Source organism: Erithacus rubecula, assembly GCF_903797595.1.
Source record: "Erithacus rubecula genome assembly, chromosome: 3".
Lineage (NCBI taxonomy): Eukaryota > Metazoa > Chordata > Aves > Passeriformes > Muscicapidae > Erithacus > Erithacus rubecula.
The window spans coordinates 39802172-39817444 of record NC_136689.1 but is presented as its reverse complement, the minus strand read 5'-3'; the positions used below and the strand labels follow the sequence as shown (position 1 = coordinate 39817444).

Here is a 15273-nt window from a genome sequence, read left to right as displayed (position 1 = left end):
TTATGCACAAAACACAGGAGCGTTCCACTATGGCATGCAAAGAACTACAAGAAGTACTTCACATCATGGAATCACAGAATAAGCTGAGCTGGAAGGGACCCATCAGGACCATCAAGTCCAACTCCTGGCCCTGCACAGGACATTCCCAAGAGTCACACCATGTGCCTGAGAGCACTGTCCAAACACTTTTTGAATTCTGTCAGGTTGTGACCACTTCCCTGGGAAGCCTGTTCCAGTGCCCAGCCACCCTCTGGTGTTTTGCCTGATATCCAATCCCCTGCAAGTTGCTTTTGCAGACTCTTCCTCAGAGTTGGGGCTGAAGTGTCAGTGATGTCATGTCACAGAAACATTGCTCCTGCTGCTCACATGGGGATTAGATGAGCAAAAGGGGTGGTAGCCAAAGTACGTGAGTGAGTCTGCATAGAATTGTACAGGACTTACCAACTGGAAAATTAAAAGTCTTGCTATGAGATTTATGTCCTGTCTAAACTTTTTAGCTAATTAAAGGTATGGCCTATTTTTTTCTGCCTCCAGAAGCACCAGATGGCTTATGGAAAGCAAGTATTTTTGTTGAGAAGAATCAGTAGCTTGACTTTAATTTGATGAAAGGAGGAAACCTCATCTTTCTAGAAATGTCTGAATTCAAGTATCAGCAGCTATTATTTTTAGTGCCTGTCTTATTGATGGGCTGCTCCTGAATATGCTGTCTGCTAACCCATGTGCTGCAAATTGTAATTCTCCTTGGTGGCAGCATCACATAGCTGTTTAGAGCAGATGGGCTTTGTGTTTTCTTTCACTGGATCCTTTCCCTGACAGCCTTTATTTCAGTTTTGTTGGATCGAAGATATAACACTGTTTTTGTCATTCTAGGCATATAAAAAGCTTTTCTCTTTCAAAAAAATAGTATTGTATTTTAAATGATTCTCAAAAATCACTGTGAGAATGCACTGAAAGACCCCAGAGTAAGCCTTGTATTTCCATGTCAATCTCTGCAGCAGCAACCCTTGGCACTTCTGGGTCTGGGGAAGCATTTAGTATATGTTGCCAAACAATGAATTCCCAATTTAATACGGATATCTTTAAAATCCTTTTTTACTGAGTAGTCATAGCATAGACAGCCTTGATCAGTGAGTGCAGAGATCCTCTCAGCACTCACATACATGTATAAGGAAGTCAGATAAAGCCCAGCCTTAAAAGCTGAACATTTGCAGCCACAGACAGACAGATGTTTATCTGAGGAGAAGTTTATACTGGCTTCTGTTTGAGAACTAGAAAGACAGTTTTCACCTTCATGCAAAATCAAGAATTAGATGCGATCAATAGCTTCTGTAAAAAAAAATTCTAACCTTAAATGGTCTCCTGAAAGGTTGAATCATGAAGACCCTGGCATATTTTTAACAGAAGGGTATCTATTTCTGGAGCTCTTTGTGCAGCAGAGGCTTTATAGAGGTGGGGGTGGGGAGGGGGGAAGCTCCATTTCAGTGGCTCAGCATACAGCTCTGATAACAGGTCCTGCATCTCAAGCTGGTTTAGTTCATCCAAAATAAAGCACTTGCCTATTCCCTTCACACCACCAGCTGGTGGCTGAAGCACTCTGTAAAAACTGGGACATTTCAGAGAGCCTTATGTTATGCTGGCAGGAAGCTGAGCTGTACAATACAGAAACCCCTGCTCCAGCAGGGCTGAAAATGCTGTTTTCATTCCTGGCTTAGCACCTGGGATTCATGGGAGGGGAGGGTGAGAGTCGAGGGTGAGGTTGGGGGGCTTAATGCAAGTTGCTCATGTGTGTTTCAGACTGATGGAAGCTTTGCCCCAGGGGTACCAGGAGCAGATTACGTGGTTGTCCTCTCCTAAAGAAAGAGAAGAAAACAACTGTGGTCCAGGGAGCATCATTCAAATGCTCTGCTCATGGGAGCAAAAAGACAGCAAACCTGGCCAGAAACCTGACCACCATGTCTATGCAAGCCTGTTGTATGTGTGATGGTGTGATTCTGATGTGTGGTTCTCTTGGGCTTTGCTTCCTCTGCATCACTTCTGCCCCACATGAGCCAAGGGACAGTGTGTTAAACAGGGGAGTGCAATGGGTTTGCTGCTCAGGTGCTGCTTCTGGAAGACAGACCCTGGTGGTCAGGGCAGTCCCTGTTGGGGCAAAGATGAGGCAGGGGGGTAGAGTGGTGCAGGAGGAAGGGCACAGCTCCAGACTGATCAGAAACAATGGTGAGGTGCCCTTTGGGAGGTCCTGCAATATCTGGTGCAGGTCTTTTCTGAGACACAGACACAGAGGGGAGTTTTTGTGGGAGGAAGACCAGCACCCTGATGAAAAAACAGAGGCAGAGGGAGGTCACTGTGCAGCCCCTGCTGGGCTCTGAAGGTGCTGGGGAGGAGGAGTGGTTGGGAGGGGCTGCCTGCAGCCTGGGCTTAAAGCCGTGGATGAGTGAACAAAGTACAAGGGGAATTGCTTTTGTTTCTTCCGCAGAAAACCCTTGCTGCAGCAGAGGAGAAAGAGAAATGTTTTCAGCTGTGAGTGCTCCCTCCTGGGACACAGGAGAGGGTCAGCCTGGGCAGAAATACCAGGGATCTTTGCCCTCCCTGGTTTCACACATCTCTTTGCAAAAGAGACATTTCAGCAGCGAGGGTTTAATCATGCCAAACTTGATCAGGTGACTGTCTAATCTTTTTAAGAGTTTGGCTACCTAAATGAAACTGTCTGAAGAGATTGCTTTATCACCATTATAGCTGAGCAAATAATTCACAATAGATAATTTATGAGCTGCCTTTTGCCTTTGCCTCCTCATGAAGTGATTAGATGGTGCTCAAAGTATTCATTAGTCAAGAATTTTAAATCTATTTCCTGGGCTTGGTCCTCTCAGGAGCCTCACAATTTGGCTGCATTTCAAAAAACCACTGACTGTCTCCAGATTTCTGCCCATGAGCCATTCTGAATTCAGAGGTCAAAAATAGGTGAGAGCAGCCAGTAGGTCAAGGCATGGAGAGGAAATGGGGTCCAGACAACAAGGCTGGGGCACCATGGGCTCAGGCCAGCTGAGTCTTGTGGGTTGTGCTGTAAATGCAACCCAGTAGGACACAGGTGCCTGAAAGAAAAAAAAATAAGCAAGCACCAATAAAATCTTGCAAAAATAGAGTAGGAGAGAAAAATCCTGTATCACTTATACTGACCCAGGCTGAAACTCAGATTTTTGCCATCCCCCCCAGCAAGAGCCTTCTCAACAGGAACATGGTGTGCACCGACTTGCAGGACTGTTTGCCAAGTAATAAGCAGCATGAAGGCAGCCAAACTGCATTCAGGAACAGGCAGACAGTCTGGAACAGAATTCACTCCACCTTCTTTGTGGCCAGAGGAAAAAATTGCCACAGGCAGCATTTTATTAAAAACATAATGCCAAAAAAAAAAAAAAAAAAAGAAAAAAAAAAAAGAAGAAAAGAAATAGAAAAATGAAAGAAATGAAGCAGGAGTGAGAGAAAGAATTAAGGATCGAGATAGAAATTAATCAATGTTCCTCTGGAAGCAAAGGAAGCCCTTGGGCCCCAGTACAGCTGGCTTGACAAGAGGACAATATTGCAGGTGCTCTACATGTGGCCCAGTTTGTTTCCAGGTGCATTCAGAGTAACGATGTCTTAGTGATTTTCTAGTTCTTTTTTTTTTCTCCTCAGGAGCTGGGTCATGATTTTTCCTTCTTTTATCATTCATGTCTATTCCAGTAGAAATTTTGAATATCCTAGAAGGGGGTGGAATCCCCACTGTGCTGGAAATTATGTGAACTGGTGACACAGAGGCAGGTTGCACTGGGAAACTTCCTTATCCAGTACAGACCTCTGCAAGGTTCAGCAGTAAACCCAAGGGCTGCTTTCTGCACTGCACAGCTGGAGCCTCCTTGCTGTGCACCCTGGTGATAAAATGCTGCCCGACATGCTAATTAAGAGCTGCTCACAGCAGGATGTAGAATACAATATTTAGGATAAGAAAGGTAGGCAAAAGCCTTAACTAAAAAAAAATTATTAGAAGTATATAGGGTACTTTATTTCAAGGATATCATGTACTTCAAGACTAAAAGATCTGTGGAATTTGCCTGCTAAGTTTTTGAAAGGCATTTGCAACGCTTGCCTGCTGTGTTGTGCCAAAAGGACGCAGACTTTGAGCCAGCATAAACAGGATGTCCAGGCCTGAAGATCTTTGCCAACATGTGGCCAGTGGTGGGGACTGCTGAGGGGTGGCCACTGCCACCAGTGCACTGGCACACTCTAGGGCCAGCCACAGGGGTGCTTGGCTTGCCAAGGCTCAGCAGGGCACTCAGGAGGCTGAGAGCTGTTCTTGTATTGGCAGAGGGGAGCTGGCTGGAAGGAAGAGCTGCTCACCTGTGGCTGTCTGCTGGAGGGGCACCCAGGCAAGGCCTCCTTCACAATGCCCTCATTTTGCCAGCTTTAGACTAGATGTGGCCACTGCACACCTGACACTGCCTGTGTGTGTTGCTCTGTTCAGAGCACTAGGTGCCCAGAGAGATTGTGAAATCACTGACATGCTCAAAATCTCACACAAAAAACCTCCATGCTCAAAAGGCCTTGAGCAACCTGATTCAAGGTGCCTGTTTTGAACATGATCCTGGGCCAGATGCAAAAAAAAAGCCCCTGCCAGCCTCAGTTATTCTGTGATTTTGCTTGACCCATGAACAAAAGCATGTGGCTGCCTCTTTGAGGTATCCACACTTGAAGGTTCAAAAGGAGAAACTCAGTGCAGTCAAATGTGAGGGCCAGTGGAGATTTTGGCATGAAAATACAATCCATGAAAAAAATGGTGATGTCTGGAGCATCTTGGATGCCAGTATCAGGCACTGGTGGGAGGAGTATCAGCTTAAAAAGGTGAAAGCTCTTTGTGGAGAACAGTAGCTGTGAGGCACAAGCACATTCATCATGCACTTCTCAGTGACACAGATTTAGTGGGCTGTCTTCTGGCTCACTTAAATGTCAGCACCAAAATGACTGAGGTTTAACTATGGCCTTATCACAGAACCATAGAATCCATTAGGATGGAAAGACCTTGAAGATCACGGAGTTCAACCAGTAACCCAAAACTGCCAAGTCCATGACTAAACCATGTCTGTAAGTCACATCCACACTGAGACCTGAGCAATCCAGAAATAGCAAAGCATCATCTGTGAGCCCTCTCTCCCTCCCTTCCTTTGAGACTAGTGAAGGTGTAATAGTGCAGGGGCTATGGGGCCAGTAAGTTTGGCCATCTGCTAGTGCTGTTCTGCTGAAGGGCAGGGTGGAGACTAGGGGAAGGAATCATTAGCAGAGCAGGACACACATGCACACAGAGTGACATTCATTTCCCCAGTGGAAAGGAATGGACTTGAATCATCTTAGGGTTCATTTTAGGGAGAGCCCTCTCCCTATTCTGGATGCTCCAGAGTCAAACTTGAGTTGGTGTCATTTTATTTGCTCCAATAAACATTTCATTTATACAAAACAAGACAAAAACCCCCTCGAAACAGCTTAAAAAGCAAGGTAAGTGTTTGAAACTTTTGATATACAAGAGTATATATTGCTCACATTCCTATTTCATACATGATGTACATGTGAAATATTCCTTAAAAGAATAAAAATTTTCCTTTACATGTAGTGTTAAAAAACCCCATAAAAATGTCAGTACTGTAAGGAACTACTGGTTGCCATTGCTTGACCTTCTGTGTGGATGGAGGAAGAAAAATGGGCTGAGACATTTTACCTGCCTGGATGCACTCCCCACCCACATCTCCTACCTTTGCCTATGGCCCTGTGAATTTACAACATTCCATCCCTACAAAAGTGAACCTCTAAGTTCCATTGTAGGTGTGGAGGTTTTGCCCTGTTTTGCCCCTGTTGCTCTGTTTTAACATTTGTGAGCAGTTTGGTTAGAATAAAAAAAACCAAACAAATAAACAAAAAAACCCCCCCCCCAAAAAAAAAACAAAAACCAGTTACAAAACCATTTCAAATAAAGTATTTGCCATTATAAACCTTAACTCTTATTTGAATAAGCATGATTCCTATTGACTTGTATGGCAACATTTTCAAGAGAAATACTGATGTTTATCTGTCAAAGGTGTTTACTAAATCACACCAGATCCATCTATCCAGCACTGGTTTCTGCTGTTGAATTTCTAACTTGCAAGGCCTGCTGACATGCCATAAGGAAAAAGGGATAAATCACTGTAAAACACCTAAAGACAAAATTTTTAGCACTTCTTAAACACACATTGCTGTCATGTATTTAGGCCTGATGTGATGTCAACTGTCTCAAGCATTTTGGGGAACTGAAAGAATGTAAGCAAAGTCTGAAGTATCCTGTTGAAAAAGTCTTTCTTTGTTTCTGTTTTTTTTTTTTCTATTCTGTGAATTGCTGACTTGCTGAGGCAGCCCTAAATGCAAGCAATGCTGAGGGCAGGATATGCCATTAACCTACTTCTATGTAGCTTTCCCTCACCTCCAAGGTCTTTTTGCAAAAGTAAAGGCACCAGCTGTTGCCTCTTTGGAAAGCATAGAACAGAATCAGGCTGTGGTTTGTGTAGGAATTAGACACACTGTAGAGGGAAAAAAACACCATTGTTTTTACAGAAAAAAAAATCATGGTTAAAGACGGGGAAAAAAGTAGGATTGCCCATACTCAGAATGCACGGCAAGTATAAAACATCTGCTTGGATTGCTGCTGGCCCTGTCCTGTTCTGTATGGTTTGGGGGTGGGGATGGGAGGAGTGGAAAACTCATCCTGCTGATATTTTGCAACCTGTTTGCAAGCAGCACAAATTCAAAGCAATAAACATAAAACATTAATGAACTCAGTAACAAAACACACATGTGGGAAGGGCCAAACCTCCTCACATGCCTGTTCTGGAACACTCTGAGGACTCTGGGGTTCTGATGAGAGGGAAAAAGCATTCCTGAACCTTCCACAATGTGCTGCAGACAGGACCATGCAACTTGGCCTGTCTGCTGTAAGACTGCTCCCGCAACTGTGAAGAGCAAGACCACAGCCAGGTGGTCACAGCACATTCTTTGAAAGTCATCCTCTTATTGCATATTATTCCTATTTTTTGGCAGAACGCTTAGTGCACAATTGCTGGTGCGGTGCTATACCAGTCTCCCCAGGCTCAATCCCTAAGGGGTGGGATTTCTAATGCACTGGTAATTTCCTGGAAGCACATTTTTTTAATAACTTTTCTTTTCCCAGGACATGGTTGCTTATAGATACATAGATATATATATATACACATACATTTTATATATATATATATGTATATATATATAAATAAAAATAGCAATTTCATAGTTATATACAGGCATTAATAAAGTGCATAATGTTATTGGCTATTTTCAAATCCTTTTCCTGAGGAAGTGCTACCATATATAGCTCCTCCTACGACACGATGCCAGCCGCCAGTGCTAGGGTATGACCGCTACTCCCCCAGCTTTTAATTCCCAGAACACATCTCCCTGTCCGGAGCTGGAGCATAAAGGGAGTAGTGACAGCCTGAGTCCTCCAGGAAGCAAGTCGAGGCACAGATCAAGACTTCTTCCTTTGCCAAGGTGAACACGTCTAGGAGCGGCTCCCGTCCGTTCCGGAGCTCTCGGCAGCGCTACTTGGTGGTGGTGACGGAGCCGTCCTCGGGAATCTTCTCCTCCGAGCAGCTCCTTCCCGAGAGCCTGTCAAGGTGCTTGAGCTCGCTGAAGCGCTCGGCCACGCACTGCGCCGTCAGCCGCGCCTCGGGGTCGTGGTCCCAGCACTCAATCAGCGTCTCACACACCATCTGGATGCCCTGCGGGAGCACACGGGAGCCGTGAGTGAGCAACAACAGAGCCTCTCTCAGACACTGCCTCAGTGCCCTCAGAAATTCGGGGGTTAGTTCATTATGTATCCCTCTATGGGATCTGCTGCTTCTATTGTGGGGGCAACACTTTCTTTTTGTTTTTTAAAGAAACCCTACTGCACTATTTTCAACACTTTAATTTGTACTGTCATTTCTGAGCGTGCGGTCTGGTATGTTCTAACAATGATGCTTTGGACTAGTGCTATAGAAATAAGCAGGGTTTTTTTTTTTTTTAATAAACATGATCAAAATTCTTGGATAACATGCCCTCCTGCTTAACCCATTGTCTTGGGTTGCAATACAGGATGTGACCAGAAATGTGTATTCTATCACCATCTGCTGAAGCCGGGTGGGGCAGTGACCCTTATCTCCATGGCACATATTATTTGTTAATGGGCCATCTTTAAAACCAGGTGAGGCAATCATCCTCACTCCAGGAAGATATCATCTGCTGCTGGGCCATTCAGTCCCACTGTATGACTGACAAAATTACATCGTCCCACTGGGAGATGCTCCAGCCAGGGGGAGGAGCCAAGACTTTCCTACTTAGATAAAAACTGAGATTTTGGACAGCAAGATACCTTCTTTCAACTGGATTCCAGAGGAAAACCGGACCTTTCCACATCATCCCTGGACCTTCAGAGAAAAACTGCACCTTCTACAGGATCACTGCTTCAGCTGAACCACATCGGCCATTGCAGGAGGACTGTAGCCACCATTTAATTGGACTGACTGGTGTCAGGTTGTATTCTGACTCTGTCAGGGTTGGGATTTTTCTTTGTAATACTGTACTTCTATTTTAATTTTCCTAGTAAAGAACTGTTATTTCTAGTTCCCATATCTTTGTCTGAGAGCCCCTTAATTTTTAAATTATAATAATTTAGAAGGGGGGGGGGTTTACATTCCCTATTTCAAAGAGAAGCTTCTGCCTTTATTGGCAGACATATGTCCTCAAATCAGGGCACCCATGCCTTTCCATGCCTGAATTCTGCTTGGGTTTTTAAGACAAAATTCTGATTGCCAGCAACATTGGGCTGTACATCAGCTCTTTATGAATTCCTTGTAGACTACCTAAATCTATGTGCAAATATGGGCCACGGTCCCACAAACACTTAAACACATCACTCACAGTTGTAACTGTTTAACCTTCATTTCAATTCTCATGCAAATGTTTACAGGAGCAAAAAACCAGTTGCATCTCTGTGATGCATTTTATAAACATGAGGTATTTGCCAGGAAACTGTTTTTGCTTTATGACACTAAAAGCCCATTAACTAGGATTTATCTTAAACTTATTTTAAAAAATAACATTTTACAACACTGCATTAATTGTATAATTTACCTAATTGGTGATGTTGACTGATGTCAATGCTAATAGCAGAATGTTACTGTCTGTGTACAAATAACATTAGTTTTCTGCTGGCATTGAAATTACAAGCAGTAAATTAAATTAAATATTAAACATTAACTTGAAATCAATAGTGCAACAAATCTCATTAAGGGGGGTGTGGGGCTAATTTTAATATGTAAATCCATTCCAGAATTTTATCAGGATGAATAATGAGTTCATTACAAAAACACGACTGCAGAGGAAGGAAATGAATATGGAAGAGCCACAGTAAGAACAACTTCTATGGAGTTCAAAGCAGATACTCAGCTGCTGCAAACTCTCACACCCTGAGGAAATTGATGCATCACTGCATCTTAGATAGCACAGTGTGAAACACTGAAGGGATTCAGGCAAAGGGAATTAAATACACCTTTATTAAATGTTCTCTGAGTGTATTATCAGGCATCCATTTCCTTCCTTAGACTCTTGGCTGAACCCTGTTGGAGCCATCTGTGCCCATTCTGGTGATGCACAAGCACAAGTGCATGGCCCTCCCAGTTGGTGGGGTGCTCTGTGCTGGGGCAGATTGAGGTGTGGGTTTTATAATGGGAAGAAATCTCTGAAGTCAAATGCAGGACACCTAGGTCTAAATCCATGATCATTTTACTTGATTTATAAACTCAGAGGTGATGAAATCTGCAGTGTTCCTACAGTTCCTCAAGCTGCAACTCTCTGCACACTCAGCCTTGCTGTCAAGGGATGTTAGTGCTGGTAGTATCAAATATCCAGGTGTCCCTCAAAATTCAACTTTGAATTAAAAGCTTCTTCTCAACAGCCCTACTCTTCACACTGAGTACATAAGGAGCAAGTCCCAGCAGACCAGGAAGGGGCTGCACTCTTCCATTGTCATCAGGTGGCAGATGTTCTTGGTTGGGAAGATAATTGATTTTAGCCACTCACTTGGTCTTTTTTAAGTAGCTGTCAGACTGATTTTAACTTCCCAGATGGAATTTAAAAGTGAGTGTTACATTGCTCCTGATGGAAATAGGAGATGATATTCTTGGTTGCCTGGGCTTTTATAAACATTTGTGATACTTTCCTTTTATTGCTAAAGACCACTCAGCATATTTCATTGAGAAGTGGAATGACCAAGGCTCACTTCTCTGATATGATTCACATTTTATCTCTACTGATAAAACTAATGAGAGGAAAGGTGAAGAAATGCATCTGTTTGGCTTTTTTCCATTCAGTTTCATATACTGAAAAATCTACTATTGCCTAGGAATGGCAACCATGGTGTTCATGAATGGAAGAAGCTGACAGAGTGCTTTGTGATATGCAAGGGAAAGGGACTGCTAATGCACAACCTGAATAAAACCAGACTGGCTTGTTGAACTCTAATTTCATATTTCCTTAAAGCTGTCAACAACTGTGATACAACTATGATAGGTTTCCCTGGTAAAGTACTGAGATTTGCTTTCTCTGCTGAAGATCCTTTGTAGTAGGATGGTCTCCCTGGAAATTGGGTGCAACAAATTGAACAGTGCCCTGTTTGCAAAGCTACCATGGTGAATGGAGAAGGGGGTCATGCTGCTTTTGGTGTTGAGTAATGCTGAAACCAGCCTGACTCAAAGTGAAATATCCTGACAGTGAGATGAAGATATGGTAAAAGTGGTAAACTGCCCAACAAAGGAACAAACAAGTGATACTATTAATAACTTATCTAAACCTTCTGAGTTGACTGAGCTGACCCTGGAGACATCTCACTGACAGTTCATCACTTTATACTATGAAAGCCCAGTCCCACTTTTTAACAATAGCATCTTCTAACATAACCCTTCTTGGAGTGAGTGTAGAGATTCCTCCCCTTGAGGAGTCTAATGCCTCAAGGTTACTCCTCGAGGCTGAGTGGAAAAGATTTGTCTACGGTTGTTGGCATGGGTGGCTGACATCAATCTTTAGTTAATAAATGGTTTTTCCACCTTTAGTACAGTTGCTTTAATATGATTGCTTCAATATTGCTTCATAGTACACAGTATATGTGTAGTTATAGCTCCTATACTGTGTAGTACATAACTCTGATTAAGATGTTTTTGTCTAGTCAATATCATAATAAATAATTTATAATTTTATATCTGGTTTGCCATCCTTAATCGTGTGAGATAAAGTTGTATAATAGTTCAATTGCACCTATATAATCCTTAAAATGTGAACTGTTGACAAAATCTGGGGCTAAGAGTGGATCCAACCCCCTCTCTGAAAAGGAGTTTAGAAAGCAAGGGGATACTTTCTGTACCTCATGATTCAACAGGAGGGCTTCTCTCATAAATTTTGTCTGAAGCTCCCATTCTGCTTGCAACAGAGGCCCATGTGTGAAGTTGTCTCCTTTGCCCTTTCAGAGCCTACATACAGGTGCTTTAAGGGCCTAATTATTCTTTGTCTCTCCAGATTGTTGGATCTCAGGCTTCCAATGCTTCTGTTTTGATAGGTTTTAGATTACTGGTGTGCAGCAGGAATACCAGGGCATTGGGGCAGGCATGGGGCAGAGAACTGTGGTGTCTGAACCATGTCAGAGCAGTGCCACTCTGTGATAGAGCTTCTCCACGTGTGAAAGACCTTTCCATGAGAGGTCCAGCCTGTTGGGCAGGGCACTGAGGTGAGGCTCAGGCTTCAGGCAGCAGCCAAATGAACAGTGCAGCTCCCACTGCTCACGTGTGGTGCTCTTACCTGGTGGTTAAGCCAGGAGCTGGGGATCTCGGGCCGCCCTCTGTCTCTCAGGACATTGTCCTTCATGCTTTCCACACAAGGGTGCTCTCGCACTTTGGAGCCGAAGGGGGGCTCGTACTCTTTCACTTCTGACAAGAGAAGAAGCAAACACAGGCTATTTAGCTGGGCTGTGCTGGTGCCCAGAGTGAAGGCAGCTGGCTGTCCTCTGAGGAGCAGGAGCTACTGATTAGCTGCTCACTGCCCCTGCTCTGCTTGACCAGCTCCAAACAAAGCAAAGCCAGTTAGCATTTTCAAAAAATGTTTCAAATGTGCTTCTCCCACACCCTCCCTCCCTCCCCTTTAGTTTCCTAGCCAATAAAACAGTTCTCATTTAAACCCTTTAGTACATAATAATATTAGCAACAGTCCAAGAAGCAGAGTAGTCTATAATAGTTTGTAAGCCTTTCAATCTCTGCTGAGGTAAAATGCACAGGACCTTTAAGGTGAGTTTTGCATGAGCCAAGCTTTCGAAGAGTTCGTCACCCTTAGCTCTCCTGGAGTCCATATACTTACCAGGTGAAATACAAACTGAAATATTTCTAGGTCATGGTAGATGTGGATGTGCAGATTGCTGGATGAAACAGTTGCTTGGAAAGGACAAAGATATAGTTAAGGAGCTATGCTGGAAGCTGCCATACTGCCCTTGTTTACTCCTAAGCTGCATTCTTTTGTAGAAAGTAGTAGTCTGCTCTTATTTTAGATTTCCTTCCCAAAATGGATCAGTTTTGGCCTATGATACAGGGGTACAGTTTTCTGAAGAGGCTGCTGCCACTCTAGTTTTTGTTTGCATGTTGCATATTTTCTTTGGAGAGAGAAAGGAAGAGGCAGACATATGGGACCTTTGGAGAAAACTCAAGAAATCTCTGTGAGCGGAAATATTATAGTAAATGCTGACACAGTGTAGAAAATACTGTGGTTTCTTTGGGAACAGATGGAGACTTTACTCACAGGCCTAACGACTTGCTGCTATCAGATAAAGATTTATGAAGTTGGCCTGTTCTGCCGCCTCTTATTTCTTTCTAGGAATTAATTGAGGGCAAGAAAAACTGAAGTGTAATCCACAAAGCAGTCTGGAGAATGCATGTGAATGCCCAGATGATGTGTGAACAGAGATGAACGAGCAGAGAGACAAACCACAGCTGCATGATGCTACAACCAAGTTCAACTGCAGTGCCCAGTGTTGCTCACTCCTCTGAAAGGGTAAACAAGTGCCAAGAAATGTGAATAAGGATTAAAGGCCCAGAAGAAATGGGAAGAACCTTTAACACTTGGATTTGTTTACTTTGGGAGAAAAAGGTAAGGATGGGACCATAGGATATGCTACCGAAAATAACTAATGATCAAGATAACACAGGTCAGATCCTTCTGTCATGTCTCATGGTAAAACCAAGGTAGTATTGAAGACAACTAGCTTTGAACTTTTCCAGAGCCTTGAAGTCAAGCTGTAGATCTCACTTGTATGTGAAGGCCATGAGATGAAGACTTTATCAGCCTAATGCATAAAAAGAATAGTCAAGTTACAGTAACAAACATTTTGGAGGGGATATTAAACCTTGTGCTTCAAATGTTCAGCATTTAGAGATTCAGCTGCAAACAACTGTGTAATGCAGCAGATCACCCCATAGATGCCTCCTACAGAGCTCTCCTTCCTTCTCCCTAGCCATCTGCTGCTGGCCACCTTCCACAAAATGCTCTGGAGAATGGCTATAGTCCAGAAACAAAACTCCCATCTCCTAAGACCCAAGTGCCAAAGTCTGCTTCGCATTCTTTCCTGTACAAGAAGGCAAACCAGTTTCACCCACATTAATCTGAGTCTGAGATTACTCAGTCAAAATAAATTTACAAGACTCTAGCCCTAGAAGTGAATTGGGAAGCTGCCATCTTGCTAGTCAGACCTGGGTTAGCATACAGCAGATGCACAATGATTATATTGCACATACCTATACGTTCAAAGCTAACAAAAATATTAGAGTTCACCAGGAGAATTTAAATTGCATGACCTAGATGGCCATTTCCTGCACCATCTCCATCAGTCATGGTTCAGTGGTGGTAGTGGCCATGGACACCAGCCAAGGTTCTGAGATCTTCCAGGGTGAGGAGTCAGAGGAGTCTCAGTGTCCAACACAGGTGCTGAGGTGCTGACTTGTTGTTCCCTCCCACTGATTTAATCTCAGGGTTGTTCAGATTAATGAGATGGTTCAAGCAGGAGAAGGGAAAGCCTTTCCTGGGAATTGGTAGGTTCATAGTATACTTTTTCTGTTTGAGAAATTGTAAGTTATGAGCATTCCTCTTCCAAATATAAAGATGGAATAGGCTGTTCAGGTTTAGATTTTTTGTTGTTGCTTTGCTCTTATTTATGCTAAAGAAAGAGAAATTGAGGTGAGATGCCAATTCACTGCAATGACTTTCTACCAATACAGTCATGCCTTCCCTCAGCTTGAGAAGCAAGTGCCATCTTCTTGCTATTTATTATCATGCTTCTCTTTCCCTTGGAAAGTAAAAAAAAAGCCCACTAAATTCTCATGCAGTAAGTCATCCTAATGCTGTGGAATCTCAAGTGTCAGCCACATTTTGCAGTAATAGCTGGTTTATTCATGGTTTATGTTTATGTGCTACAGTAGATGCAAGAGATGTCAATTTGAGGTAGGTTAGGATATCTGTGCCTAGATGCCTGTGTGTGGATGAATACAGGTGCTGATTCTGTTTCTCATGTCTTCTATGTTTCTTTTCATTGGTTTTAGACTGGTTGGGCACTAAAAATGACAACTAATGAAGTGCCATAAATATGCCAGGAACCATGAACCACAGAATCTTTAGCATTCAAAAATGGCAGACTTCCTTCAGCATTTAATCTTTATAGCTGAGACCACACTTGCACTACTAACTGCTGTACCTCTAGTTCCTTTTGACATTGGCCTAGCTAAATTTTTCAGACAGGCTAGGATTGGATATTGAGCCCCAAACAGAGACATTACTTAAAATCTATTTGTTGAGTATAACAAAAGCTTGGAAAATTTGGCTCACCTGTGGTCTTTTTCTACTCTAAGTTTTTTGCACTGAACATTTCTTTGGGACAGAAAAGCATACCCACAAACCCTGTTGATACTCCCTTATGTGATCTATCTTGCTGATTTTTCTGTGGGACAACTTCTCATGCTGGATGATGAAGTTTTATGTACAGAATCAAAGCAGGAGTAAGGTGAAAGGCCAGCAGAACTCAACTGTGAGGCGCAGTCCACAGCATTGATCTTGTGTTTGGGAACTTGTTGGTCACTTTGAAAGGCTCATTTATTTAGAGTTTATGAGGGAGAAGAA

At 43.1% G+C, this 15273-nt stretch overlaps 1 protein-coding gene across 1 annotated transcript in view; it reads right to left on the bottom strand.

The window, feature by feature from the left end:
• Nucleotides 1-5431: 5431 nt before the first annotated feature.
• Nucleotides 5432-15273, bottom strand: part of TGFBR2 (transforming growth factor beta receptor 2) — a 58658-nt gene continuing 48816 nt past the window's right edge. Inside the window, exons 6-7 of the mRNA XM_079301441.1 lie at nucleotides 11920-12047; nucleotides 5432-7811 (exon numbers count right to left, since the gene is read on the bottom strand). Coding sequence (XP_079157567.1) covers nucleotides 7632-7811; nucleotides 11920-12047 — 308 coding nt within the window. The 3' untranslated portion in view covers nucleotides 5432-7631. The remainder of the gene's footprint in view (nucleotides 7812-11919; nucleotides 12048-15273) is intronic.